The 27,682-nt window shown below is 40.0% G+C and overlaps 1 protein-coding gene across 1 annotated transcript in view; it reads left to right on the top strand.

Annotated features, from left to right (window-relative positions):
- Positions 1–1,732: 1,732 nt before the first annotated feature.
- The window catches only part of tmtc2b (transmembrane O-mannosyltransferase targeting cadherins 2b), a 62,135-nt gene continuing 36,185 nt past the window's right edge, over positions 1,733–27,682 (top strand). Inside the window, exon 1 of the mRNA XM_085915047.1 lies at positions 1,733–2,147. Coding sequence (XP_085771173.1) covers positions 2,065–2,147 — 83 coding nt within the window. The 5' untranslated portion in view covers positions 1,733–2,064. The remainder of the gene's footprint in view (positions 2,148–27,682) is intronic.

Below are 27,682 nucleotides of genomic sequence, written 5' to 3'. Positions count from 1 at the left end.
AGAAAATAAATTGTTTTGTGATGAAAATGCTCAGAAATGCACAAACTGTCAATGAGATGATAACGTGACATCAGGACAGGTACAGTGGAGCCTCGGTTTTCGAACGTCCCAGTTCTCGAACAAATCGGTATTCGAACACAAAATTCGAGATTTTTTTGCTTTGGATGTCGGACGAAATTCGGTTGTCAAACCTCGCGAGATGAGCCAAGAGGATCCGCATGCCAACTGATTCCGTTCGTTATTAAATTCTCGTTACTCTGAGGATTGCATCAACTCTAATCATTCCTCCAAAGGAAGCAAGTGGGAGCAGTAAAGCCATCCTAAAACACAAAGACGCTCCTAAAGCAATGCGACAGTGAGCGCCCTGCGCGCCGTGGTTGCGCGATCGGACCAAATTAAGCTCCATGCGCACTGAGGTCCACTTAAATTTTGGAAAGCACATCAGGACTTTAATAATATTTTCTAAATTTTAACGACCGCTCTGTCACAATAATGCGACCAGCGCGGTGGAGTTGCGCGGTCTGCGGCGCGTTACAGTTGCGCATTCAGCTGTGCGCTGCAGTTGCGCAATCGGACAAAATCAAACTCCCTGCGCACTGAGGTCGACTTAAATTTTGGAAAGCACATCAGGACATTAAAAATATTTTCTAAATTTTAACGACCGCTCTGTCACAATAATGCGACCAGCGCGGTGCAGTTGCGCGATCTGCGGCACGCTACGGTTGCGCGTTCAGCTCTGCGCCGCAGGTGCGCGATTGGACAAAATCAAACTCCCTGCGCACTGAGGTCCCCTTAAATTTTGGAAAGTACATCAGGACTTTAAAAATATTTTCTAAATTTCAGCGATGGCTCTGTCACAATAATGCGACCAGCGCGGTGCAGTTGCGCGGTCGGGGGCACGCTACGGTTTCGCGTTCGGCGATGCACTGCAGTTGCCCGGTCGGACACCATTTAACTTCCTGCGCACCTAGGTCCATATAAATTTTGGAAAGTACATCGGGACTTTAAAAATATTTTCTAAATTTCAGCAACGGCTCTGTCACAATAATGCGACCAGCGCGGTGCAGTTGCGCGGTCGGCGGCACGCGTTTGACGGTGCGCTGCAGTTGCGGGATCAGCCAAAAATGCGCAAATGAAAAAATGCTTTAAAAAGGGGTTTTTGTTTTTGTTTTCTGTTATTTTTGCTTGGAATGAATTCTTTTTCTTTTTTTTACATTATTTGTAAAGGGAAAACATGATTCAGAATTCGAACGATTCACTTCTCGAACGGCCTTCTGGAACGGATTGTGGTCGAAAACTGAGGCTCCACTGTCATTCCAATTCCAGTCCAGCCCCCAGGACTATGAAGACTCCCAAAGTTGTTCTTTTGGGGATCTCCGAAGGTAGGAAAGCATCACAGTTGTGAGCGCTGTTTGTTATGTAGAAGAAAACAATCTCAATGTTAAAATGTGTGAGCGTAAAAATGCACGACTGGGTGTGCGCAACCATTATTCTAGTCAGTATAAAATAAAACAAGATCGTCCGTAAGGACTGCCGATACAAATGCTCCACATTGAAGTACTTGTTCACAGCTTTCTAATTCTCTTTTCTGCAATAAGGTTCGTCAGGGGATGGTTGTGGCTCTTTACATTTATTTTGAAAGTACAAACAGAACTTGCTCTTGCCACTACTGCTAACTTTGCGGACAGCGGCTTCCAAGCCGCTGTCGCTCAGCATCAGAGTGCGTATCCGCTTGTGGAAGGGAAGGCGTGTGAAACCGTGGCGTCGTCACACGTTGACTAAACGTTGCTGGTGTGCAATATTCCTTCCCTCTCCTTGGCATACCTCCAGTTGGATAAAGAGCTCCCCGCCTCTCAGCCAACATGGGTTAGACACGCCGCGACCCGCAGAGCGTCCACTTTGTGCACTTGAAGCGAGGATGGGGGCAACCGGACTTGTTTTTGCGCACACATCCTGACAAAGACGGCGGCTGTGAAGAAACACGCATTTAGGATTTTGCACCCTTTTTTCCTTTGAAGTTGTATTGTTGGACCAACGTCACGCGTGTGTCCCAGACGAAGAGAAATGTTTGCAGAATTGCTGTGCAGCGCCGTGGCTCTGATCCTATATGTCAACACTCTGGGAGCAGATTTCTGCTACGATGACAGGTACTTTGCGTGGGCATATGCCACTCATACTATATACTGCCTCTTTCCATTCATCAATAAAATGGGAGGATAGTAACGTGCATGATGCTATATTACATTCTCCACAGAGAATTGCTCCAAGATTCCCTTCGTGGAAATAATTGATCTCTGGTGAAGAAATCACTGCCCAGAACAAGTTGCATACTGTCCAAATGTGCAGCCTGCTAGAACTTTTAAATACATCCCCCATCAACTTAAAATAGACTGGCTTGTCACTCTTCACTGGAAACCATCATTTTTGGAGGGGAACAGCACCATTTGATATTTGATGGCTGAGTGAATGTCACTGCCTCGGGCTCATTTATGCCTCATCCAAACTGTGATGTAGGTCACTGGCTTTTAGACTTACTTCCTGCAAGTTAATTCCTGTAAAAATGCTTCCCCCCCCAAATAATGAGTCTAAAGTAAGCAATTTTAGAACTTATATTACATATACACCTTGCACAAGTAGTGGTGCACGTGAACTCGACTCAAGATTTTGAGACTGAATTTCAGCTCGGACCTCACAATGTAGCATTTGCATGTGTTCCTGGTGCTTTTTATAAGCGAGCGTGTATGGCACGTATGTGCTCTCTGTTTGACTGGCACCCAGTCGACAGTGTCAGTCCACCGTTCTTTGTCCAAATGTCTGCTAGGGTTGGCTCCATCTCACCTGCAAAAGAGAATAAGTGCTAGAAAATGAGTGGTTGAATGCATTTCAATTGAAAATAGATTATCAAACATATAAAAGGAAATATAAACATGAAATAGAAAGAACCACAAAAGAAAAGAGCAGAAAATGTAATTTAAGGATTGGCCCAGCCACATGGAGACAGAAATCCAGTTAAAAATCTTTGGGGTGACCCAATGAGGAAATGCCCTCACTGTCTGACAGATTTGGAGCACTTTTGCAAGCCAAAATATGTCATGCTGATAGATCACTATCCTAAAACACAGAATGCTTTATTGAACTTAAAAGGTGCTTAAAGTTTTATTTTTAGAATGAAAGCCCTTCTTTATTCACCTTCCTGTCTCAGTTCACGTTACTGCTTGAAAGCTGCATATTTTAAAATGATGTCCTATGTTTTTGTATATATTTTTTAAATATACAAATACTATTTTAGAGGTAAGCTCCCTTTCTTAATCTACTGTAGCTCAGAAAGCTTCAACAACATTGTGTGTATTTTTGACATGTATTCCATGACTATTCCAATACAGCCAGATGACAAGGTTCTATGAAATAGGCAGGACATTAACACCCTCCACATCGACGACTGCCGTGTTTCCTTTTACAACTCTGCTAACTGCTCTGTATGTACAGCGCTCCCTGCAACAAGAAAAAAAGAAATTCCCGAGGCACCTTCTTCTGTTTTCTGCCGTTTTTCTTTGCCTGTAGTGTGTTTGCATTCTGGACTTCATAGGCGGATCCAGCTGTCCTGTTCAAGACAGATGTTGAATGTCCATAAAGCCGTCAAACGGTGGTAACATAGAGAGAAAGGTGACTACCGGAGAGCTGCAAAAGCCTTCAAAGTTTTAGTGTAAGAGCATGCCAAGTCGTGATTAGTCCGTGGAGAGATGTTATTTATTGCCACCTGAGCTGCGATCCAACCGAGTAGGGGCTTCTGACACAAACCCCGCAATCCCAGCCAAGTATTTTTTAATATTTTATTCAATATGCTCTGACATTTGATGGGTTTTTCTTTGCTTGCTATCTATCAACCAGCACTATCTGTGTTTAAAACAGCACATGTTGCGCTCGGGCTCATAATTAGCAGAAGTCTCCTGTCCCCTCAGGCTCCGCTGGTGGTGAGAAAGTAGCGAGGGGAAACAGCTGAGCCTGAGATATCTAGTTTATCCAAGCAAAAAGTATCCCAGACCCACACGGTGATAACATTTGCTAATGGCGTACGTGTGTGAGGAGAAGCTTGATATGATTTGATGATGTAGCTGTCAACGTGGAGAAGATAGAATTGTACGGCAGGTTGTGTAGAATTTGAATATTACTATTAATACATTTTCACTGAGGATAATTAAATATAAATACTTTGATACAGTAATCCTAGTAAATGAAGAACCAGCCAGCACTTACATTGCCTCTGGCTAGGTTGTCAGTGCACTGGCTTTGCTCAGTTTCTGATCAAAGTTAAGTGTGTTTTTGTGACTATATTTTTAGCGAATAACACATTATAGCTATTCAAGACGCCTGAGCATTCTGTAACATCATCAGATTAGCACTAGAATGCAAAATGAGCTTTTGACTTTCTAATTGATCACTCTTTAGTAATGGCAGAATTTAAAGAGAGTGATTCAAACCAAAGTCACTCAGGTTGATTGATTTGAAGGTATTGTCAGGGTTGTCATGTCTTGTGGTATGACAATTTCACGGCACTGTGATGGTGTTATTAGTCAGGTTGGGAAGAACCAGAACTTCCAATTACGCTTGCAATTACACAGAGAAGCTTTGGACTGTAACCACTCCACTGGTTACTTATTTCGCTATCGGATTCTCTTTTTTTCTCAATGAACTCTGAGTTGCCTCGAAGAGTTCATTTTCAGCATAATTTTTTTATTTGTGGATTTAGAGTTCTTCTGCTCCACAATGCATCTTGAAATAGACAAAATCCCCCAAACACTTGTCTGCATCCTTTGCTGTTGCTTTCTTGGCCCCCCCGCGTCACGGCAGTGGTCGGTAACTCTATATGAAGGATGGACTGGTTAGGGTTGTGGTTCTGTTGAGGGCCCTAGGGCGGCAACCCAGCAGTCTGAGCATCTCCTCATTTTTCCAGGTCTGGATTTCTCTCTCTCGCTCTCTCTTTCCCTCTCCTCCCTGTAATTACTGTCGTGCTTGCATCTCTCTTGCTCTCTGTGTCTTCCTCTCTCACGCTTCCATGTCTGCTAAGCATCCATCTTAGTAGCCCAAAGCCTTCAGGCCTCTGGCTTCATCAACCAGCATCTGTCTGCAGATGGTCCAGTGTGGTTTCAGTCCCTTCTGCAGCTTAAAGGCAAGGGTTTGAGGTGAATGAAGAGGAAGCAAAAGATCTGCAGTAGCTTTAATTATTTTCTAGCCAGGATAGAGACATCGCCAGTCTCGGATGTCAGACGTGCATGCAGATCTCATGCAGTTCTGATTGCAAAAGCATTTTCAATGTAACTGTGACCAATTTCTTGCAATAAAATCTATTAGAATACAGAAATTAGATGGATAATTGGCTCCACAAGTGCACTTGCTATTGTTATATTCACTTAGACCAGTGTGAACGCGTGGGCAGATCACAGGATTACTTCTGTGTTTAGGCTTAGATGAGGGTAATAGGCCTTACCAAGAGTCAAACGCAGTCAAGAATTGTTTTCCACTCTGATTGATCTCGCAAATTGCCTTATAATTTCAAACATGCTAAGTACCTCTTGTGTGGTCTAATCATTTCACAGAAATAGTTAATTGTATGATATGATGATACTGCTGGTGTGATCATCTTTCCATACATCAGCCTGGAAAGATTCACTCAGAATATGACCGCAAATAGATTGCAGCTCCGTTTTCCTAAGCTTCGTTTTCCAACCAATTTGTCACTCGGGTAAAAAAATGGTTGATTTGAACCCTCTGTGTAAATAGCAGGAAAAAAAATCAAATTATTTACTTATAACCAGGGGAATTTCCATCCATATATTTGTGGGTTGTTTACCATGACCTATGTTATTTCATTTGGCATTTTACATGGAGTGGGTTCATAGACGGGTCAATAGGAATGCACCGACAAGCTACAATACAATGGTCTTTTCTTTCTTTTTCATCAGAACATAATTTAGTGGGACGGATAAAAACATGTATAAATTATTTGCATTGAACCTGGGTACCTTGTGTGCCTGTGTCCTAAAGATATTTCTGACATCAATTTACAGACATGGCAGTCAGACCACAGTAATGCTTTGGACATGCTCCTCTATATTTTTTCTCATTAAAATGTCCCACTTTGCCATAATTTAGTAGCGGTTAGGGGATTATGGTTGGGGCCTATTTTCATAAAGTTCATTATAGAAAAACAAAGCTTTTTCCATAAACCTAAAATAGGGTGGATTTGCACAAACTGTTGTGCGTGACTGCACGCACTTCTACCAAAATTACATAAGAACAGTCAGTTTTATGACCTTTCTTGATTGCAATGCTTAACAATAGAAGCACATTTTGAAATTTCGTTGCACATGTTATAATGACAATAAAGATCTATTCTATTCTACATTCGTCCATAATTTGTGTGAAATGTGTTTTTTGAGATTTGAGAGGAAACAAACTAAAATGTACTCCTATGTGCAAAAGAGGATGATTTTTAAAGTATTTATTGCAAATACAGTTGAGCTCACTGTTATAGTAGCAAGGAGCAACAAATATAAATGGATGCAAAGGTGTTCTGTTAAGAATGAAATCAAATAGGATTTTGCTAACTTTCAGACAAGTGATATGATTAGTTTTATTGTATTTCTACCATCTATCAGCTGCTGTATAAATCGCCTCAGTCACATCTGAAAACTATTTTGTGACTTAACAGCAAGAGGTTAATGTTTAGCATCTAAATCTTAGTAGGTTTTCACGTTCTTAATAACCCTAATTTTTTTTGACAAGACACCATGATCTCTTGACACCAGTGGATGCTTGTTTCCTTTAGGTCCAGATGGTGTCTAGACTCTTGAGAAATGTATACAGACACAACATGATGTGGACTTACTAATCACATATTGTTGTAAGAACCCGAGGATACCCAGTCAAGCCCCCTCTCTCCTTTTTTTGTTTCTTTTTAACCAGAGCAAGTGGCAGTCTGCTGCTGCGTGAAGAAGATAAACATCTCATGGTGGTTGTAAGGAGTTCTTATGTACTTCAACTGGTTATTTGTGATGTACCACATTGGTGGCGCACGACCTCCTATGTAACTGAAAGCTGCTCATGGGCCGCCGCCAAGCCTGTCGTATCTTCAAATCCTTTGCTGTGCTTAAGCCAAGCCAGAATAAGCTGCATAAATCAGATGCTTTTTAATAATTTGTTGCTTATGTAGAACTGTGCTGAACGTGCCTGTTGGTGCATTGAAGCATAAAAGATCAACTTGACTGCACGGTGCAACATGTCAGCCCTAGTCCTCTTTGAGTATTCTTGAGTCTCTCTGCCATGTGTTTTAATTAAAAGACAACAGATTATCCCTCCAAGTACATCATGTGGTTGTAGAAGTGCACATGTACAGTTTTGCACACAGTGATAATAATCGCCTTAAATGGGAACAAAATGCAACGCTAGACTAGATCATCCAACAAGTAAATCCTTCACATGGTCAGTAGAGCAGAGCGGACATCCATCGCGGCTGCTCAATAAAGTGAGAAAAGCCATCATCCTGCCAAGGAATACATTGTGTGAAAATGACGGCTCTAATGTGCTCTTAGACCAACAAAATGAGATTAGTGGGATTTATATCCAATAACGTGGTACATCTGTTGCATCAACGCTGCATTCCCTTAGGGAGCCATGATTGGTAAATACTGTCTCTAGGTTATTCTGCTATCATGAGACCTCCAGTGATTTGACTCCTGGGTCCAAATGCTTATTAGGTCTAGACTTGGGTTTGCGTTTCCAATGCTAATGCACGCTGATGGCTTTTAAGCTGTGGCCACTCTCAGGCTCTTGGCCCGCTTCATATTAATAGGATTAACAAGACTGGGGGTGAGTGGGGCACAACAGTGTAAGCAGAGATCCCTGAGCTGTCAAAAACCCAAACTTGTTTGCCACCACCAAATCTAAATAAGATGCTATAGATTGCCCCTTTTCTTTAAGGGAGCAAGAAGGCTTCAATGATCCTCTCCTTCATGGTGGCCTACCGCTCAAACAAAGAGCAGTCAGTGGCTTGTTTCATTAAGTTGGCCAGTTCAGTTGTGACGCCTTTGTCTATTGTCAGAGGAAAGGGTTGTGCGTTCCTGTTGTTCCCTCAGGAGGACTCAAAGTATGAGCATATCAAATATTGGTCATTGGACGGAAGCAAGATTTCAAAGTTATCAGTTTAAATGGAACAGAAATGCAGTAGCTTTGCGAACTAAATCTTCACCAATTTATTGAACTTGAAATGCATGCTCTGATTTTTTTTTTTTTAAACTAGATATAGAAATGTAGTAGAACATTCACTCTTAAGTACGTTAACAAAAGAGTCATTCTTTCACACCTTGTGTGTATGCCAGCAGTTCAGTTTGCTAGTTTGGGTGGCATTCTTTTGTAGCTGCAAAGATGATGCAATTGGCAGGGTAGGTTGTGATATTAGAAATAAGATATTGAGGTTTTGCAAGCTTCAGTTGATTGAGTAAAATGTGTGCAATGGAGTGGTTTGCTCTTGAAATTGTTATGATAATCACTCATTAAGCTTGATAATGATCTTCCCTTTCCTCTTACAGTATTCGGACTTTTGATTGCGGCTCCATTAGGCCCGGAATGCGTTCTGTTTTTTTTCTATGGTTTTGATGAAAAGTATTACATTATTGCAATTGGAGCATGCGTGAAATATTCAGTACATAATTGTATTTGTTTGTTGGCCACTAAACCACTGAGCAAACACAAGCCTGAATTGTTGAAAAAAACATGCAAGACATTTTACAATCTCTATTCACATGATTCCTGTAATTGATTGAAACCGTTGGTTTTGGTACTGGTGCAGAAAAATGTGTGAGAAACAGCCTAAAGTAAAATACCCTCTGGGACTCAATAATAAAATGATTTTGTTTTTCACACATGAAGTGAATCTAACCCACATCTCTCCTCAGGGGGCTTTTCCCAACATGGGGATGCTTGATATAAAATTATGTGTATTTATTAGTTGCTGCTGATGCACAGGCCATTTTTGACTCACAAACAAAGGTCTTCAACTTTTGTTTTCCACTGAACGCTGAGGACCTATTTTAAATATTTCCATCTTTTATGATAAATTTGAATTCCTTTCCAATCACATACTTCATATTGTAGCAGATTATTTTGCTTTCAGTTTCTTATCAGCTCTGCTGTAGATAGATTTCGGGCATAAGTTGTCAAGTTCTCATGAGGCAGATGAGTGTAAAATCTCTCCAGATGGTAAATCCACTCCAGTTGTATTGTATTTCACAGATGTAGCCAAATTTCTCACTCACTCTCTTGCTTGTGCACTGTCATTGGGAATAAAATCACAGTGGAGGCAGATTGATGGATACTTGATGGTTTACAGGGCTGATTTCACAGGTTTATTTTGGCTGAGCACTGACCCCAAGAGTCTCCGGCCGTGGTGTTTCTCTTTATCACTGACCTCCGCATGTCAATTTCCCCTGCAGCTATTCCTCCAAGTGAGCACTTCCTCCCGGCTACCGAGATGGATACACACAATTTGTGTGAGTTTATTTAGATTTGACAAGGAACGGCTAACGAGAAAATGACTGTTATTCCTTTACCGGCCCCTAAAGTCCAAGAAGCAAGAGAGAATGGTTCTGACAGAATAATGAGGATTCTCGAATCCCCAAAATAAATTTCTAATTGGAGGGTTTGCAGGAAAACATGCCTTTGAGAAAGTGATTGTGAGTATGGATGGACCAAAGTGAAAGGGTGCGAGAAGTTGAATTCACATGTGTGGTTGTGGCTGTCGTTTATCTCAACCTGCCCCGACTCTGAACTCCCTTCTGCTAAAAGGCTTACACCACCAACCAAAAGTGATGTTCGGAAGGCCTAAACCTCACCGGTTGCCCCAGGTGACACCTCTTAAAATATCCAGCATGCACAGTAGACCCATAAGCACATGGTGAAAACATCAGCTTCAGCTTCTGTTTTAATTAGGAAACAGCTAGAAGACTTGTGGCCTTGATTCACTTTCAGACTGCAGTGATCTCGACCCTTACTTTGAGCAGCATCACACACTAGTTATGTTTCTTATTATCACAAGAATGCTCATCCAAGGATGTTTTTTTTTTTTTGAGTGTTTGTTTTAGTTTAGTGGTCAAGATAAGATTAAATTGCTTTTCTTATAAAACAGGGAATGGATTGCAAGTAAATGATTACCACACAGAGAACAATTTATTCACTTAAACCATGCTTTCAGCTTCTAATATGGAGTGGTCATTTGGTCCATTTGCAAATTAAGGCCATCATTTCTCTTGACTGACACCGTTGATGATTCTGCCACATGCCAATTGATGGCGGCAGGTACCTTGTGTGTAGACTCCCTCGAGACACACCTCTCTTGTTTGGATGTAATAGATCTCCACTGGCATCACATTCTGAATAGAACGTCTTTCAGCCCTTATTATTCATCCTCCTTTGAGGCTAACATACATCAGCGGCTGGTCATTGAGGATTTATTGATTTGTTTTCAACCAAATAATAAGCTGCCACATTTTTCCATGTGACAATTGATATGACTAGCCCTTATTAGGATTCCCTCTGTTTGTTCTTGTCAGTGCGGTACAGCCTACTAATTAATTCATCCTTTCTATCTAAATGGGAACAAAAATATTCGGAAGGGTCTTTTGCAGAAGAGCACATTTGGATTTGTGCATTAGTAGGCGCTATATACGTGCTTACACAAGGGAATACTGTGCAATTTCACCAGATTTTCACAAGTCACTCCAATCACCAGTACAGGCAGCATTATGTAAGACAGAAGAAGGTAATAAGTGATGTGGTTTAAATCATAGTTGATAGAACCAACAAGACGTATAATATATGCTTATGTGGTGGATCTGCTAATCTTTACTGCTCACTTTCTGACTTTCATAGAGCATTAGGGCAACTTCTTCAACCATCTCATATCTCACAATCAAATTTGGTTAGAATCTGCCTAGTTCTAATAGTACGGCCATACCACCCAAAACAGTTTGATAGGCCAACAAACGCTGCCTCCTGTCTAAACCAGTATTTATTTATTTTTTTTAATTGTAAAGCACAAATTTACCAGAACAGGCTACTGCTCTGTATTAAGGTTTAACACAATGCTTCTAAGTAACTAAATAATTGTGTGTTGTGATCACAGGTCTCCTATGAGAAACCCCACTGTCATGACTACCTTGTTGCTGGCACCCTGGGAGGTTCTTCACCTCTTTCATGAATGTGTGACACAATTTCTGTATTTTCCCATGTTTGTTTAGCTCTTTGAGATTTCCATCGAGTTTAAAGTGCATTCCAAATAAAATGTATTATTATTATTAGACTAATATTATGTGCAACACTAGAATTTGAGTTAGAGAGTGTAAAAAAAACATGTTGGTGCAGCACCTGAGGTGCCGCAATATGATTGTCTTATTAACGGAGTGGCTGTGTCGGCACTTATAGGAGACTTGTGACCAAAACATACAATTGTTTACAGTTCCCTGGAACACAGTGTGCGAAATAACCTTGTTACTCAATAGTCAGCAAAAGCCTGCTCCGGTAAATTTCCATCACAAACCTTTTCACCCCCATTAGAGTATCCTAATTCACACACAGCCATCATTTTTTGCAGAGCATTGCATTCTCAACAATGTTATAAAAAAGTATGATTTCTATAGTCATGGGAAATTTAACTGTTCTAATAACCTGCTGGTCAATTGCATTAAATACAGGTAGAATGGAATTATTGTAGGTTTTCTTCTTTGAATAGTTCAAAGCCTAAATAACCATCAAACTATTATACAAAACCACATTACTATAATTTCAACATTACCCTTAAAATAAATAGAGCTTAGAGCTAATTCAATGTAAGAGTAAATGCACTAGAAGAATGAGGATGATAATGTGTAGATTGTTGCTTCACAACCTTTCAAATATAAATTACTGCTTTCCTATTCGTGATTGTATTACTTTGCATTGAAACTCTTTTCTTTTTTTTGAATACATATTTTACTGTATATATTACAAATGACTCTTTTTCTGTGTTTGATACGTACTGTACCTTACCTGTAGCAGACAGTCGCACTTGCCGGCAACTTCCACCACTGCCAACAGTCATCCAAGTCATTTTCTGCATCAATCTCTGCTTTCACTACTATTTCTGTCCCACCTTATTTTCCTTTCTTACAATTCCTCTCCTTTTATCTAAACAGATTGTTCATAATAACCATTGGAAAAGAAAAGGTCGACAATCATGTCTAATACTTATCTTGGGTTGTTACCTTTAAAATTGATTAATATAAATAAAATGCCTAGCAGTACATTTAATCCATTGGCACCAGCACCATTCTTGACAAGGTGGAACAAGTAAACACTGTTGTATTGTGGACTACATGTTGACAGGATTTATAAGCATAGACGTGCTTGCATTTTAATGAGTGGTGTCAGCCTGGGTTGGAACTGTAGCTCCATTGTGAACAGTTGCTCATGTGTGGTGCTTGTTTGATCAAGACTCATTGTTGCTTGTTCTGTCGATGCGATGCTGGTCTTTCTTCTGTTGTACAAAGGATTTGGATATTTGTTGCATGTGTGATGAATGTATTTGTACTACATGGTACTTATAGAAAGCATTTTTGATTTTAGTTGTTTTGTTTGACGTTGAGTTTCCTTTGCAATCTGAGAGCAATCGCCAATGTTGAAAACAAATCCGATGTGCTATAATTGTGCCAACTAGCTGTTTTCTGTCGAAACACAAATTGTGTTGCAAAAAGGGGGTAACTAAAACTGATTTGAATCTGTAAACTGGATTTGATTCAACCAAATCGAATCAAATCATTACCTTATAAAATGTACCTTCATTGAATAGTATTGCACCCCATATATCATGATACGTATCAAATTGCCTTTTATGAGATGCACAGCAGGTGTAAATCCACGTAAATAGAATTTGTCTTTCTGGTGATTTATTTCATCTTTGAATCTAATGAACTTGAATAGTTTGAGCTTTGGGGAGCTTTCAAATTTTGTTTAATATGAATAAACATGACTCAAGCTACAGCTATACCCTATAGAATTGACTCATGAGCCCATTGAATCAAATGTATCATACCTCTTGTATACATATTAAATAGTCCTTTATTGGAAAGATGCTTATGCCTAGTTGCACAGTTTACACAGTAAGTATATTTACTTCCCTAGCTCAACTCTGTCAACACAAAGCCAATATATAAGAAACTGTTTAAAATAATTTCAACATTTTCAATACCAATCAGTTAAAGAATTTGATTAATGCGATTAATCAGCATCTCACAGTTTTAACATTTTGAAAATATGGATGAACACCGATACTGAATAATCAGTCAGAACATTATTTCACCCATGAGTATTATTTTTATAAGGACAACCTTCAAGGACTGTAAAATGACCATAACAACAAGCAGCTGGTAATGTATTTGTTAGCTCTCTCATTGGCGTGATGAAATAAAATGAAATGACAAGTACAGTCCCAAGGCCTTTGTAAGAGGAGGAATGATGACCGATCAATACTCATAGCTATATCATATCACACCGCCATGTCTTTTTGTAAATGTCAGTCCAGCCACTCCGTAACAACGGGAATGTGACAACAAACTAGATTTGACATTGTGTCACTTTACTAACCTTTTCATCGAATGAAACTGAAACTTTATTCCTTCACACCATCAATACTATTTCTTTCATATAGTATAATATGACATTTTAATTCCCTCTAATATTGGGACGCAAATTCATACAAAGGTTCTCAGTTCTTACGGATGTCACAACAACAAAGTAGAGACATCACAGGATTGTGATTACAATCTTTCCAGATTTTACCTCAACAATATTAAAGATATCAACTTTAATGTGCTATTCTGACTGCATATTACATAAATGTTTAAAAAAATATGGACCAAGCTTCGGGCAAACCTAAATAATTTGTTCCTTCTGCATAAATAATACAACCACAGAAGACTAATGGAGTGTCCATGCTGCACAGTAGCCTCTCTAGATGGGGGACTGACTTTGAAGCATGGCAAAGGATTTCATTAATCTGTTTACATGGACCTAATCCCACCGTGCAGTGCAATATTTGGCAGTGGTGCCTTCAAACTCAGATTCTCTCAGCCAAGAAGTGTGGGGGTAGGTCAATTGCACTTTTCAGGTCATAAAACCCATAGAAAAGTAATTTGGTGGATTCAAGAGATTTCTTTTTTTCCTTTAGGAAGGAGGGGGCGATTTGAAAAAGTAATACCACACTTAGCACATCATAAAAACAAATAAGAACACCTTCAGCCTCTTGTAGGTTTTGCTTCTTTTATTAACAATGATGGTAAGTAAAAGAATCACTGACAAAGCACAGTCTAGTTATATTCACCTTTTTAATTTTATCCTGGTATAACCGTTTTTTTTATCAGTACATTTTAATTGAATTATTTTAAAAAAATCAGCTGTTTTTGAAGATCCCTAGCACTATACTGTGTTTTTCATCATTTTGTCTTTTACAATGCAGCTGAGAAGGAGTTGGCAAAGTTGCGCAAAATGTATTTACCTTAGTTGTTGCAGATATGAGCTCCACTTGCACTGTGGCCCTTCAAAGAATCCTTTCACAAGAAACTCCTGTAGTTGTTCCAGATATTGCATTATCAGTGTGTATTGCAGATGGGGTGTATGCTCACCATAAATCATGATTTGTAAAATCACTGGGTCAATTGTAGACAGAAAAAAAATTGGGAAAGAGTAGAGCCAAAGCACTGTTAAAACGTTGCAAACATTATCCTGGAAGTGGTTGTCAGCGGTGAAGCAATCTCCTGATGACAGTGATGACCTGTAACTTATCTATATGTAGGTATGTGCAAGAAAACAAAGATAATTCATTCTAATTCTTTGCAGTATGGATTTCTAAAATAAACTAGTGCCAACCAATTATATGGGAATTCATTGATTAGCTTTTAGGGAGGATGTTAGTGTGTAATTGCAAAGTGATTGTTTTTCACTTAAGATAATTTTCCACAATACACAGGCGTCTAGTCTTCCAGGAATGAACCTTTGGTCATACTGAGTCTCCAAAGGAAGGAATTTTTCAGTTGAGTTCAACTTTTTATACTCATTGCAATACCTCCCCAAAAAAAATTCAACTTACACCGTGCAGTATATTATCTATTGTTAACCTAGGATTCTACAATTACAGCGAAATTAGTCGACTGACTGACCATTGCCATCCTGACTACACTAGCAAGGCTAAAAGTGGTGCTGCCAAAAAGTCATAGTCATAAAAAAAGAAATGCATGACTGCACCCCAGAGCCATAAATCGGAGATAAAACTGGAGTATGTCCGCCATATTGCCAAAAATCAATCTAAGGTTCCTATGGGTCTTTTGGAAAGAGGCTAAAATAAATCTTTCCTCCCGTTCTTAATTCAGCGGCTTACTCTATTTCAAACAACCCTGTAAATCTTTCTTCTGAGAAAGTCCAACCTCCTCTGAACTTTGCTATCGGGGATCTGACATGCAGGCAGGTTTGTATGATGAAACACACAGTACTTTGTTCACAACTGCACACAGCTGTGTTTTACATGACCGCTCCCTATATTTCCTTCTCTTTTAATATGCTCTGCAGTGAGTGCATGGTCTCCTGTGTCATTATTAATCACGCTGGGTGGGCAATTAAGCGCATCTGTAAATGTGAAGGTCTGAATCGGTTCTATTGAGGACGGCACTCCTATTCTCTACTTGACACTGAATGTTAAAACACCTACGCAGCTCTACAAAGACAGATTGGAATAATCTCGAGAAACTTTCAAAGTAATAGAGCTCAATGTAATTTTGACAATGTGCCATACATACTATCTCATAGTAATGTTACATGCCTGTGCTTACTCAAATGACATTCATCAAAGTTACTGCTTGGAGGTGAGAGCACTCTTTCTATTATTTTCTTTTAGAATATAGTACTAAATGATAAATTGCTACTTGTCTGTTAATACTTCGGGAAGCTATTTCCAAATCAAAATGCTAAATGAAATGAGTTGAGGTAAAATAGCAGGGACAATCTCTTTATATCTGTTTTAACTAGTGATGTTATTACTTACAAAAAGGGACTTACATAAAATGTATACTCTAAATGTTATACCATACTGAATAACAATTTCCCATATTCACAATTATAATGCCTCTTAAAATAATCTTGGATTAATTGAAGAATCTAAATTTCCCACACAGTGCGCCCTCCATAATTATTGGATAAGATGCATTAAGAGTTTTAAAATGACCGAAATTTATATTGCAGTATCACACTCTCATACTGATAATTGTAGGTATGGTTCACCAGACAAAATCAAGATCTCCTCATTGCATGATCAACCCCCATACATCAGGGGCTAATAATTGTGGCACACATGATTTGATGGAAAATAATTATTTCACAATGTGCCCCCCCCCCTCCATCTCTTCCAATGCCAGCTGACGCTGAAAATATGACACTACAATAATTCATCACTGCATATTTTATATTTAAAACTGGAGTTAGCATACCTGAAAAACTGTTCTAAGAAGCCAGCACCATTGCTATAGTGGATTTAAATAACCAAGACTGCGTGACTCCTTTCTGTCACTGGCAATTTAAAGTGGTGCTGCACCTCATTAGTAGAACAGCTTCCATGTTTGCTTGAGCAATCAATTGTTTGTTTCTTCATGCACAAATCTTTAATCAGGCCCATTGTAAGTCAGTTGTATTTTCTTGCTCTCTCTATGTTTATTTACTCTGTAAATACAGGACACAAATGCAAATTTCCATTTTGTTTGCTGGAAGCATTACGCGTGTACGTCCTGTCAGTATTTTCTGTTTTTACGATGACATTTTACCTGCTGCTTTGTAAATTGATTTGACAAAGGGAAATTCTGTCCTGTCAAGCAACCCCAGTACTTAATGCTGTTTTGTCTAGCACTGGTCCCTGCTGAGTGCGCTTTTCACTTTTCTGAGCTGACACATTCTAGTTGGTTTGCAGCAAGTAATGAATGGAAACACTCAGTAAAACAAGCTGAAATTTTCAAGATGATCTCAATAGAATCTACTGCTTTTTGTAAGCCAAATTCTGACATTTGTAAAAGCCAGAGGGACCGCCATTTGGGTATGGACCCTTTCACCAACTGTGAACACAAATTGACCGTTTTTTTAATGCAGATCTGAAATCATTGGATGGTGTGCCATTTATTATGTGCTCAACATAGCGTGCATCAAATGCTCCGGAGTTTAGTTCGTCATCATGATTTTGGCTTCAGATATAAAATGTGGAAGGCAAACCTCAGAAAGCAAGGAGCGAACACAGATTAACACAGTCACAAAATGAAAAAATGACCCACACAAAGAATTGGTCATCTTTTTTTCCACATGCTTTGACACACTTGTTTATTATGCATGAAACTAATGAATGTTGAGTAAATACTTAACTCCCCGATGAGATAATCTAGTTCCAATGTTGTTATGCTGAAGCCCCTCGAGCTGAAACCCAAAATGCTTGATAATGATTCTTAGAATTTAAGATTATCTAACTTCCCAGGAAAGAATGCTTTATAGCCATATTCTTCCAGGAAAACACAAAGCGTTTGATAGAAACAGCTCCAAGGCAGACCAAAGTTTTCTGCCTAATGAGCATTCCGTCTACCAGGCATAGGGAGCAATTGTATGCTAATGTATCTATGTAAAACTGGGGTGTGTGGGCAAGCTTTGTACATCCTGGACGATATAATTTTTTTCATTGTAATATGCCAAGAAGTCAGGCCGGAGTCATCTTCTTTAGTCATTTATTGCGGGCTGGCAAGCAACTTTTGGAGTGCATTACTGCCACCCACGCTGGAATATGGAGCCTGTTACTGCATTTAGTGGAGGCTTTGATGCTATCTGAACAGAGCTCTTGAGTGGTACACTGAAGTCCTTTGCGATATGAACGACATCACATATACCTCTAATGATGATGATTTCCACTCCAAATTGGATTGAATTTTTCACAGTTTTCCCCAAAGTTTAGGTTGAAGTCCTCGTCATTGTATGAGTATAAAACAAACAATTTTAGCTACCAGTGCACATATTTTGGCTAAAATCAATTGTGTTGTTTGAGTTTTGTGGCACAGTGCCGCACTGGTTAGCACACCCGCCTCACAGTGTGGAGGTTGTGGGTTAGATTCCGGCTCCGGCCTCCCTGTGTGTTTTGCCGGTGCCTGCGTGGGGTTTCTCTGGGTATTCCAAATACATGCATGGTCGGCTAATTGGCCATTCCAAATTGCCAGTAAGTGTGAGTTTGGATGGTTGTTCGTCTCCTGTGTGCCCTGTGATTCGCTGGTGTCACTGAAGTCAGCCGAGATAGGCTCCAGCACGTTTGTGACCCTTGTGAGGAAAAGCACTTGGGAAAATGGATGGTTGAGTTCTGATTTTAACTTAATCAGAAAACAATTCTTCTGTTATGGTGGTTAAGTCACAACATAGTGTCCCTTTTTTTCCTAGCCACATCTTAATCCACATACTGTTGTATTACATTAAGCTCATTAAATAATAACCCCTCCTCCACAAGAGTTTTAACTGATTCCCAGTCAAATAAGATTTGTAAACAGATGAGTTTGGGGTTTATAGGTCACGGTGCAGTAGATTGTTCCTGAAGGGCATGTGTGGGTGGGTGGGTGGTCATAAACCTGACAGAGGCCTGGTTTGATCGCTTGAAGCGTCCTAGAGTGCCCTAACCTATGGCTGTGGTAAACACAGAACAGCCACCCACCCCCTTCATGATGACCCATAAATCTGTTCTCGTCTGCAAAGGGATTATGGCCCAAATAGACTAATCTGCTTCTGTGCATTAACGTTCAACCTTATATCTTCTGTCCATTGTTTCAAAAAGTCTCTCCATTGTTTGCAGCTAAAGCCACATTTTTCCCCATCGTTTCTGCACAGTGCAAAGACAGGAAAAAGCTCACGAGAGTATTTGAATATTTTATTTGAGATACTTGAGAAGGAACAGTGCTTGTAAGGGCCACCTGTAATAACAAATGATTCCCCAAAGTGTAGAAAACATCTAAAAGCAGCACCGTAAGTGATTCTGTCTTGATTTATTAATACTCCGCAAATGCCGTCGGGTTGCACTTGAAACATAGCCGGAGGTGTTGCAGAGTGAAAAAATAAGGATGCGAAGGACATTCTACTCATTTACATCCAGCATCACACAGTGTACATAAACAAATGTTTGACTCAGATAAATGTTTTGAGAGCGAACTCTACCTCCCAAATGATATTTTGCTAATCTTTATCTGCCAGTACAGTTTGTTTGAATATAGTGGACCAAATACAGCTGGGATGTATTGCTTTATGCCATATCTGGGTTTTTCCACCAATGACTATGTGGTGCAAAGCTGTTTGGGAAAAAAAAAAAAAAAAAGATTAAAAAAAATAATAATAATGAAATGGTGACTAGAATTGTTAACGTCACTGTTGTCATTGTTGTGACCAATACCGTTTGTTTTGATTACGATTAAGTGATTGATTTTGTGAATGGTATCCCAAAATGAAACACAAAAACATGTTTATAACCTCCATTGATGTGATTTTTTATTTTTATTGGCATTAAGTTTTTCAGATTAGAAAATAGCTGATTTATTTATCTATTTATTTATTTTCTGGATTTGAATTTTGATGTCGTTGTAAATGTAACATTTTTCCAATAAACCAATCGGGAGGGAAAGAAGAGGTTTACCTACAGACAGGGGAAACCTTTTGAAACACATACTCCAGGAATGTGATGAAGTGAATTTTTGGATGCATTTTTGGATGCATGTGCCTACTTTGTGGCTTTTGTGTGTAAACAACTCCAGAAAAAGCTTCCAGGAGCATCTTGAGTGTCCCTGCCGTCTGAACTCTACAGGATCAGCCGTCTGGTGAATTGTTGATCTTGTTACTCACATGTGAACGCATGGTTTGGCAGTCAGTCATTTTTCACACTCCTTTTTTTCGCTCTGTATTGAGCTAGGCGGTCACACAAATCAATGTTTATTTGTTTTTTTAGCCTTGTCTTGTATAACATTTTATGATTTCTCAACCTTATATGCACCTCTTTCCCCGTATTGTCTACATACACTGAATAGAAATCTTCCCTTAGACATTTGGGGCGGACTAAAAGTAGCTGCTTGAGGCTCAAGACATCCAATGTCCTTGTATATGCGCTCAGTGTTGACTGATGCATAGTGACAGTTGTGTGATATAACCTGCTGGACAAACAGGTCAGGGATTGTACTTGGACTGTCTGATTAACGTCATCAGCGGCACGCAACCACTGAGACTTATCTCCATGGATTGTGGGGTGTTGAATACAAATACTTTTGTGTCAATGGGCAACCAAAGACATGACAAACATGACGTAAGTTCCTTCTTCCTCCTTCCGTTCCGTCTTGCTCTCTGATCCTTGAGCATTGTGGAGGTCAGCTGCTCTTCTCTAGTGACCTCAATTCCTTAAGGAAAGGTTTCCTGAGATGATGCAGACTCCCTGCCCCCATTTGGCAGCTGACCTGAAAACAGCTCTGAGCGCGGCTGAGGCTGTGACATTGGTTGTTTGGAGAAACTGCCAATAAGGAACTGATGTATCCATCCTCCTCCCACCCCCATTGCTTTTTCATCTGATGAAGGACACAGCTCCATCTGTTTCCTGCTACAGAATGCTGCAGTGTTCTCAGTCATATCAGATGAAGAGGAACGACAAACGGAAGGATGCGTCACTACTTTATTCTTTTGTTATGACAAGTGGTTCTGCTTGAGCGAGAGCTCTGGAAATATTGGCATGTTTGTTAAAGCACTTTGAATGTGGCTGTGAGTCGAGCATCCAAGCAGATAATTAGTCACAAACAACTGATGCATTCTCTCATGGCGCTTCGGCACAAGACTCTGTCATGTCCCATCAATAACCAATAACATCTGAAATTGTTTGATGCAAACACACAGTGTGCCTCTTTGCTGGCTATTTCTTTGCCTCTCCATTTCTTTCCACCAGCGTGTCATCCACCATTGGGCTCAAACCTCTTGTCATCCCCCAGCACCTGTCATTGCCATTGTCCTCTAGTGAAGACGTGTGCAGCTACACTGACATGTCCTGAGCGACATTTTCAATGGCACTCTCCCCGCGGAGCGGCCGCTTTTGTTTCACCAGCAGTTCTCTCCAGATTTCGAGGCAATCAGAAAGGGGGCATCCATCTTGCAACTCAGAGAGGCGTGGTGCTCTGGGCTTGCTTGGTGTGATAATGGACCACACATGGTCGTGCTCGAGCCTCTCACTGGGACCAGGGACTCGATGCTTGGGCTCCGGCCTGAGCTCTGGCCATTCTCCATGCAGCTGCCTCAAAGGCCTCTTCTTCTCAGCCTTTTGTCTCAGCCCTTTCACTTAACCTAAGCTCTGCTGGGGCCTTTGTCCTCCTATCTAGGGGGCCTAGTGCATCTGTACCAACTCTGTTTTCTTTACAGCACCTACAATATGCCACCAACAAGAAGTCAGAAAAATGAGAGAATGGAATACTTAAGACATTTTAATTTTGCAAATTGTGCATGATTATCAAAGGATAAAATATAATTAATGTAGGTAATTATCAAATTAAGTAAAAACTGCTGGGATAGGCTCCAGCATGCCCACAAACCTCATGATAAGCGGTATGGAAGCAGAATGAATGAGAAAATTCATATTTATGTACAGAAATAAAAACTTTGATTTTAAGTAGTTTTTGAAGTCATGGCATCTTTGCTAGAAAGGCAACAGGCTTGTCTCAATTTGGTACATATTTTACCTTTGTTAATATTCACAGATCTTTACAATCTGAATCTGCATAATTTAAAATAGCATGAGTCTCCCGTTACAATGTGAGCTTTCCTTTTCTTTGTCTTTCTTTTTTATTCTTGTCTGATATTTGAAGTAATAAATCCTGTAATGTTACCAGTGAGACTTGAGAAATACCGTCGTAGATTTTAGTGATACATATAAATTCGATGAAATTTTTATCCTGATTGCACTTCAACTACAGTGAAGAAAGGTTTAATGTATCTGGATTTAGATATGCGCCAGTCAAGTATAACATTCAGTGGTTAATGGTCCTCAAAGTCATCTAAACCACATGGTCCTTTAATGTTGTTAGTGCCAACCAAAATTACAGTATGGGAGAATATAAAGACTATGGCTTACTTTAATAGATGCTGTGAAAAAAAATACTTCTGTAGAGTTTCTGTTTTATACATCCAGGTCATCGCACTGCCTGTGGTATATAGTTTTAACCAAGTACATGTGCTTTTTAGGTTTGAGATCTACTGTATGTATAACATATGTCTGAGCCTTGCAAAATATTCAACCAGCGTTTCCTGGCATCATATTATAGTTAGCAATGTTCTTTTCCCAAAACCCAAATGTGTAGAACTACAATGTATTGACTCACATAGCATCAGTTGATAACGATACAGTTTGATCATGAAGCAGAAGGTGTCTGTCTCCAGCTATCCGACTCGCCGGGCACACCAACTTGATTCATCATTATGATTCCAAATGCCAGTGCCAATTCTGAGAAATTCTTGGACCTGGACAAGAATTCAATAATGTTAAGATACGACGTTATCATATTTTCAGTTAAGTCTGATAAGCGTGTTAGATATTTCCAACCTCAATGAGCCACAAGTACAGTAGTTCCTGTGAATGTAGAACAATCACTTGCTTTAGAACAGATGCTGTGATTTGGCTGCTGTAAGATTCAACATGTAAAAATGGTCCTCTTTGCAAAAAAATGGTAATTAGCCCCTCATGGGAAATGGAACCCATTTAAAAAATGAAAAAGCTGTTTGAGTACATTTCCTGTTTATTCTGGTCAAGTGGGAAGACAGAGCCTTCTCTACATTAACAGACGGCTTCCAGTTCACCGAAACGAGTTTATTATAGCCTCAAGAATCTGTAATGTTCTTCATCACAGACCTCTTTCGGTGTTGGTACAATCTTACCCCGATATTTGCCTATTAGAAATCTCTCTCACCGATCCATCATTCCTGTTTGAAATATAAACATCATATTGTCATTGTACCCTCCAGTTCAAATCAGTCCAGTGTATCTCAGAGCAAGCGGGAGTTAATGAGGCAGCAATATCAGCCCTCAGTGTTGCATTAGTCCAGTCTGTCATAGAAGGCCCCGAAGGAAGACCAGAGCTCCATCAGCAACACTCCTCACACTCGTATGCGGGCAGGCTACATGTGCCTTCAATTAAGGGCTAGAAGTGGAGCCCAAATGGGGAGTGAGCCAGACTTTAGAGTGACACAAGAACACTGGCCTGTTGTGATAGTATCTAATGAGATCACTCAGAGCTGCATCCTCGAATGCTGCCATTCATTAATGTGATGCTTCTTTGTATATGCATGCGTGTCCCATTTCACTAAATAAGCTTACACGCTGTGTTCTGCTGGAAGCCTCGTGGTGGTAAGGGGTGAGCTAAAAGAGATCTGCTCTTAATGGTGGGATGGCTGAAGAATGTGCTTACCAAAGAGCCCATGCTTCTTCGTTGTCTGTGGTTGTTTAGGGTGGCCTTCATGCCGCCGGTATATTTTGCACATGACTTTTCAGAATTTTCACCAAAACATAGGTTGCCAGGAGTCAGGCACCCAATTGTATTCTGCAATTAAGGTAGCTTCTTTATCATTCAACTGAAGAGAATTATTTTCATAAAATGACAGATGTTTCGAATGCTGTGTTTCAAGATGGAGCATGCACTAAAGATGACTTCTCTTTTCCGCTCAACTGGCATTCTCAAAGATTCTTTGGGCACTTAAGCCCCCATACAATAAACATCAGTAAGAGACTGGCCACTTTGCTGATGCGCTGTGATTTAAGATCACTCTTCAGTCCTGCCTTGAGTCTCCTTATGGTAAAAGCTTTGGGAATAAGGATGACAAAAAGGCTGGACTAAACAATCCATTCACTTATTTGTAGCCTCTTTGTATGGACATTCCATCCCACTCAGCTCGTCCCTCCATCTTGTGGGGGTTGCTTGTTGAACCCCTTTTTGGGTCAAACCAGAATACATTACCAGCGCAGTGATGGGCAAGTGAGGAAAAATTTCCTTGACCACAGAGCGGTGCATGCTTCCTTTACACCAACATCCCTTGCCATCAGAAAGACAAGCTTAAATACGTGAGGAGGAACAAATCAAACAAATTTATTAGCGTGCACCCGAAAAGGTCAGACCAAGACAAAAAACCCTCCTGTTGTGAGAGGGCTGATTGTTTAGTGGTACTTCTAACAGAGCCTGGAATATTACCAAAGGATTAGACATGGGTCAGGCTGGGGGTAAACATAAAAGTAGAAGTCATTTGTAACAAAAAGCCTCTTCATGTTGGGCCGTGAGGTTTACTCAATGAATCCTATTTTGTTCAATTTTCTATTTGAATGCTAAAAATGGCGAATTGAGACTGAGAAATAACTAATTGAGACTGAGAAATTAGATGTTGTTACTTCTGTCAAGGAGGTCATCTTTTCTTGATGCTTCTCTTTAGTAAGTAGGATTACACACACACACACACACACACACGCACGCACACACACACACACACACTAAAATGATGACGCAGGTCTGGACAAAGGTATAATCTTGAGGACTAAATCTATTTTTAAATTTGTATTTTAAATTTAAGCTGGTGCTGATCAAAATCATTTAATGCATAATGCTTAAATTGTAGAGTATTTTTTTAAACCCATTAATCAAGGGAGGGTGCTCCATTAAAGCAGATAACCCTTGAAACCTTTCATGGCCTTATGTTCTGTACTTTTTTTCCTCGCCCCGTCCCCTGAAAAAAATGTAAGTAAAAAATAAATAATCTGTAAATCATTATTTCTTTACCGCGAGTATGTAGAGTCCACTGTACTGTAGAGGTTGTCGTCTCGATATGTGCGCAGCGGTTGACTGGTAACCAGTCCACGCCGGTGTAGTCTGCCTTTCGCTTGAAGTCATCTTAGATAAGCTCCAAACTCCCCACAGCACTGAACAAGATAAGCGGTACAAATGGATGAATTGTTTGACCTTGAAGAAAATGAAACCATCACACAGACGTACACAGTTACAAATAACGCCTGATTTACAGGGCAGAGGTTTTATTTACTATGCATTAGCTTTGCAGCCTAATCTGAATTAATACACAAATTATAATAGTACCTTTCTAAATAGATCTCTGAATGTATTTCCAGTCATCCACTTGAGAGATGGACTCAGAGCTTTGTGAGTCTTGTTAGATCTGAAAGTTCATATTCAGTCGGGTGTTTTTTCCTTACTGTTTGACCAAACAGTTTTTTACTGAGTGGAGGTGCATGAGTTGTTCAATAACACGGAGCTGTTTGTGAGATTAGCCTGCAGGCATGCCACTGAAAATGTGTGTGTGAGTGTGTTAACGTGCATGCGAGTGCTTGTTTGCACAAGAGCCAATGCCACGCATGGTCCTGTTGACTGATTTATTGGATGCAATATTCAGAGTATATATCACCCTCCTCCGCTCTGCACAGCACACCAATGTAATTGGGTCCTACATCTAAAACTATACTTTAACTGTGAAAACTTTGATTTATTCTCTATAATTTCACCTTGAACAGTGATCAAGCATAATGTTAATCTTTATCTTTATTCCAGAAAAGCTGGAAGAACAGTATGAGGTCACCAAGTGAAATGAAACAGAGCTCACACAAATGCTGATGTTTTTGGATTCTTGTAGTTTTATTTTAGTTATCAAAGTATTAAAAGTCTGCTTCACTTTTGACTTGCTGATGTTTCTTTTTTCAAAAAGTGCAGTGAATTTAAGACTCCTGCTGGATGTCAGAGAATCAATCAGGTTTTGTGTCCCAGGCAACACTGCACCATGGGATGCAATGTTGGACTGCCAGTATTAAATCCTGCTCTGCCAAACTGGTTGGTTACTGCTTTTTAGGCAGAGATCAGCATTCATGTCGTGCCCGTCCTTTGTGCTCCCAGAGCCTGACCGCAGATGCCAGACAGCAGCCCGAGACACCGTGTCTCTGTATCCCGTAGTTTTTGTGTCTCCTGTGCCATGAAATGTTGTGCGCGAGTGCATCTGTGTATGATGGTTCCAGTGGATCAATGCAAATATCCTCGAGTGGATGATGCTCTAAGATTTGGACATGTAAATTCCTGGACCAATTGGGCACAGTTTTGCAACAAGACCTAATGGTTATTGTGTTGTTTGAAAGAAAAAACTCAGACGATCTCAAATCCACGAGACAGAAATAAAATTGGCGCACAAAATTGCCATAGACTCATTTCAAACATTGTGTTAAAATTAAGATTTAGCTTAGATAAGCATTAGACCAAAGGAGCTTTACGGAAACCTTCAGTGAATGAGCTGACACTGGGCATTTATTATGCTTTTCAAATATTAAAGATGGGTGGTGACTCAGGCACAGTTGGCAGACCTCCAATTGATTTCCCACCTACATCCTCTCTTTTCATAAACAATTTCTTCAGTGGAGAACTTATCAACAGTGCTTCTCCTAGCTTCAGCCGATTAGTGCACAAGTCTCTGTAGCTGAGAGTCAATCGCTTTCCCCATCTGGGCCTTTACGGTAGAAGAGCACGGCCTGATCATCAATTTCTGCTTAGCTACCAGCCGTTTAGTGATTTGTGTTGCACTGCAAAGTGTTGTGACTCATCTAGAGATATTGTTGCAATGTTGGTTCTGAGGTTACTACTGTGTTCCTCTCCAAGGTCTGGTCTTCTATTTCTGTTAGACACAGGTGCTCGCCAGCGCAATATAGTGTAAGTAAAGAGCCAATCTAAGACTTGTACCTCATGCAAGATGACTCGGGAAGCCAAAGCTATAAACACAATTGGGTTTTGACACACTGGCATGGGCTTTTGTCTTTACTTTGTTGCCAGAAAATGCAGTGAGGTTTTGTGGCAATACATAACTCACTGGCTTCTCTGTGCTGCGCAATGGAAAGAGTCCAGGTCTGACTCTGAAACGGCCTTAAGATGTAATTGAATCGTATTGCCTCTTATGTGAGCATCTTGCAGCGAAATAAAGATTTCTCTTGACAAATGGGCTGGAGAAAATACCCTGGCATATATTAGTCATATTGTGGTGTCGTGAGCTTTTGAGTATTCTGGTGGAAGCTTATGTGATGACATTCAAGACATTTCCATTACATCTCCCCTGACTAATTCTACTCCCCTTTCCAACATCTTGAGGCACGGTGGTCTTTACTTCCTTTTGATTCATCATCAAGTACAAGCTTCTACTTGGTTAATTTAAGACTTTTTATGCTTTGATGGTTAGTACAAGTCTCGCCGCTTCACAACTAGCTTCTCAGAAACCTTCTGGCATTGTAATGTGGGAGACGTGCCGGTTGCAGCCCAAATTAAGTATTATGTTTAAAATCCCCTCAGTGGAAGGGGATTGTTTTTGTTTTATATGAGTGCATGCATGGGTGTGTTCTACCATGTACATTAAGCCAATATAAATGGTTGCTCTGTTAAAAATGGGGCTAATGTGCATGTAGTTTCATGTTTTCCATGATGAATTGAATCTTTGAGCTAATTGACATTGTTAATTGCGAGGGTCTCTGGTGCACATTACAAGCCCGATCAGGTGCTCTTGGCTTGCT

This window comes from Syngnathus leptorhynchus, chromosome 6, assembly GCF_054491065.1.
Source record: "Syngnathus leptorhynchus isolate UIUO chromosome 6, UIUO_Slep, whole genome shotgun sequence".
NCBI lineage: Eukaryota > Metazoa > Chordata > Actinopteri > Syngnathiformes > Syngnathidae > Syngnathus > Syngnathus leptorhynchus.
The sequence above is the reverse complement of the archived record's forward strand: the minus strand, read 5'-3'. Positions and strand labels throughout refer to the sequence as shown.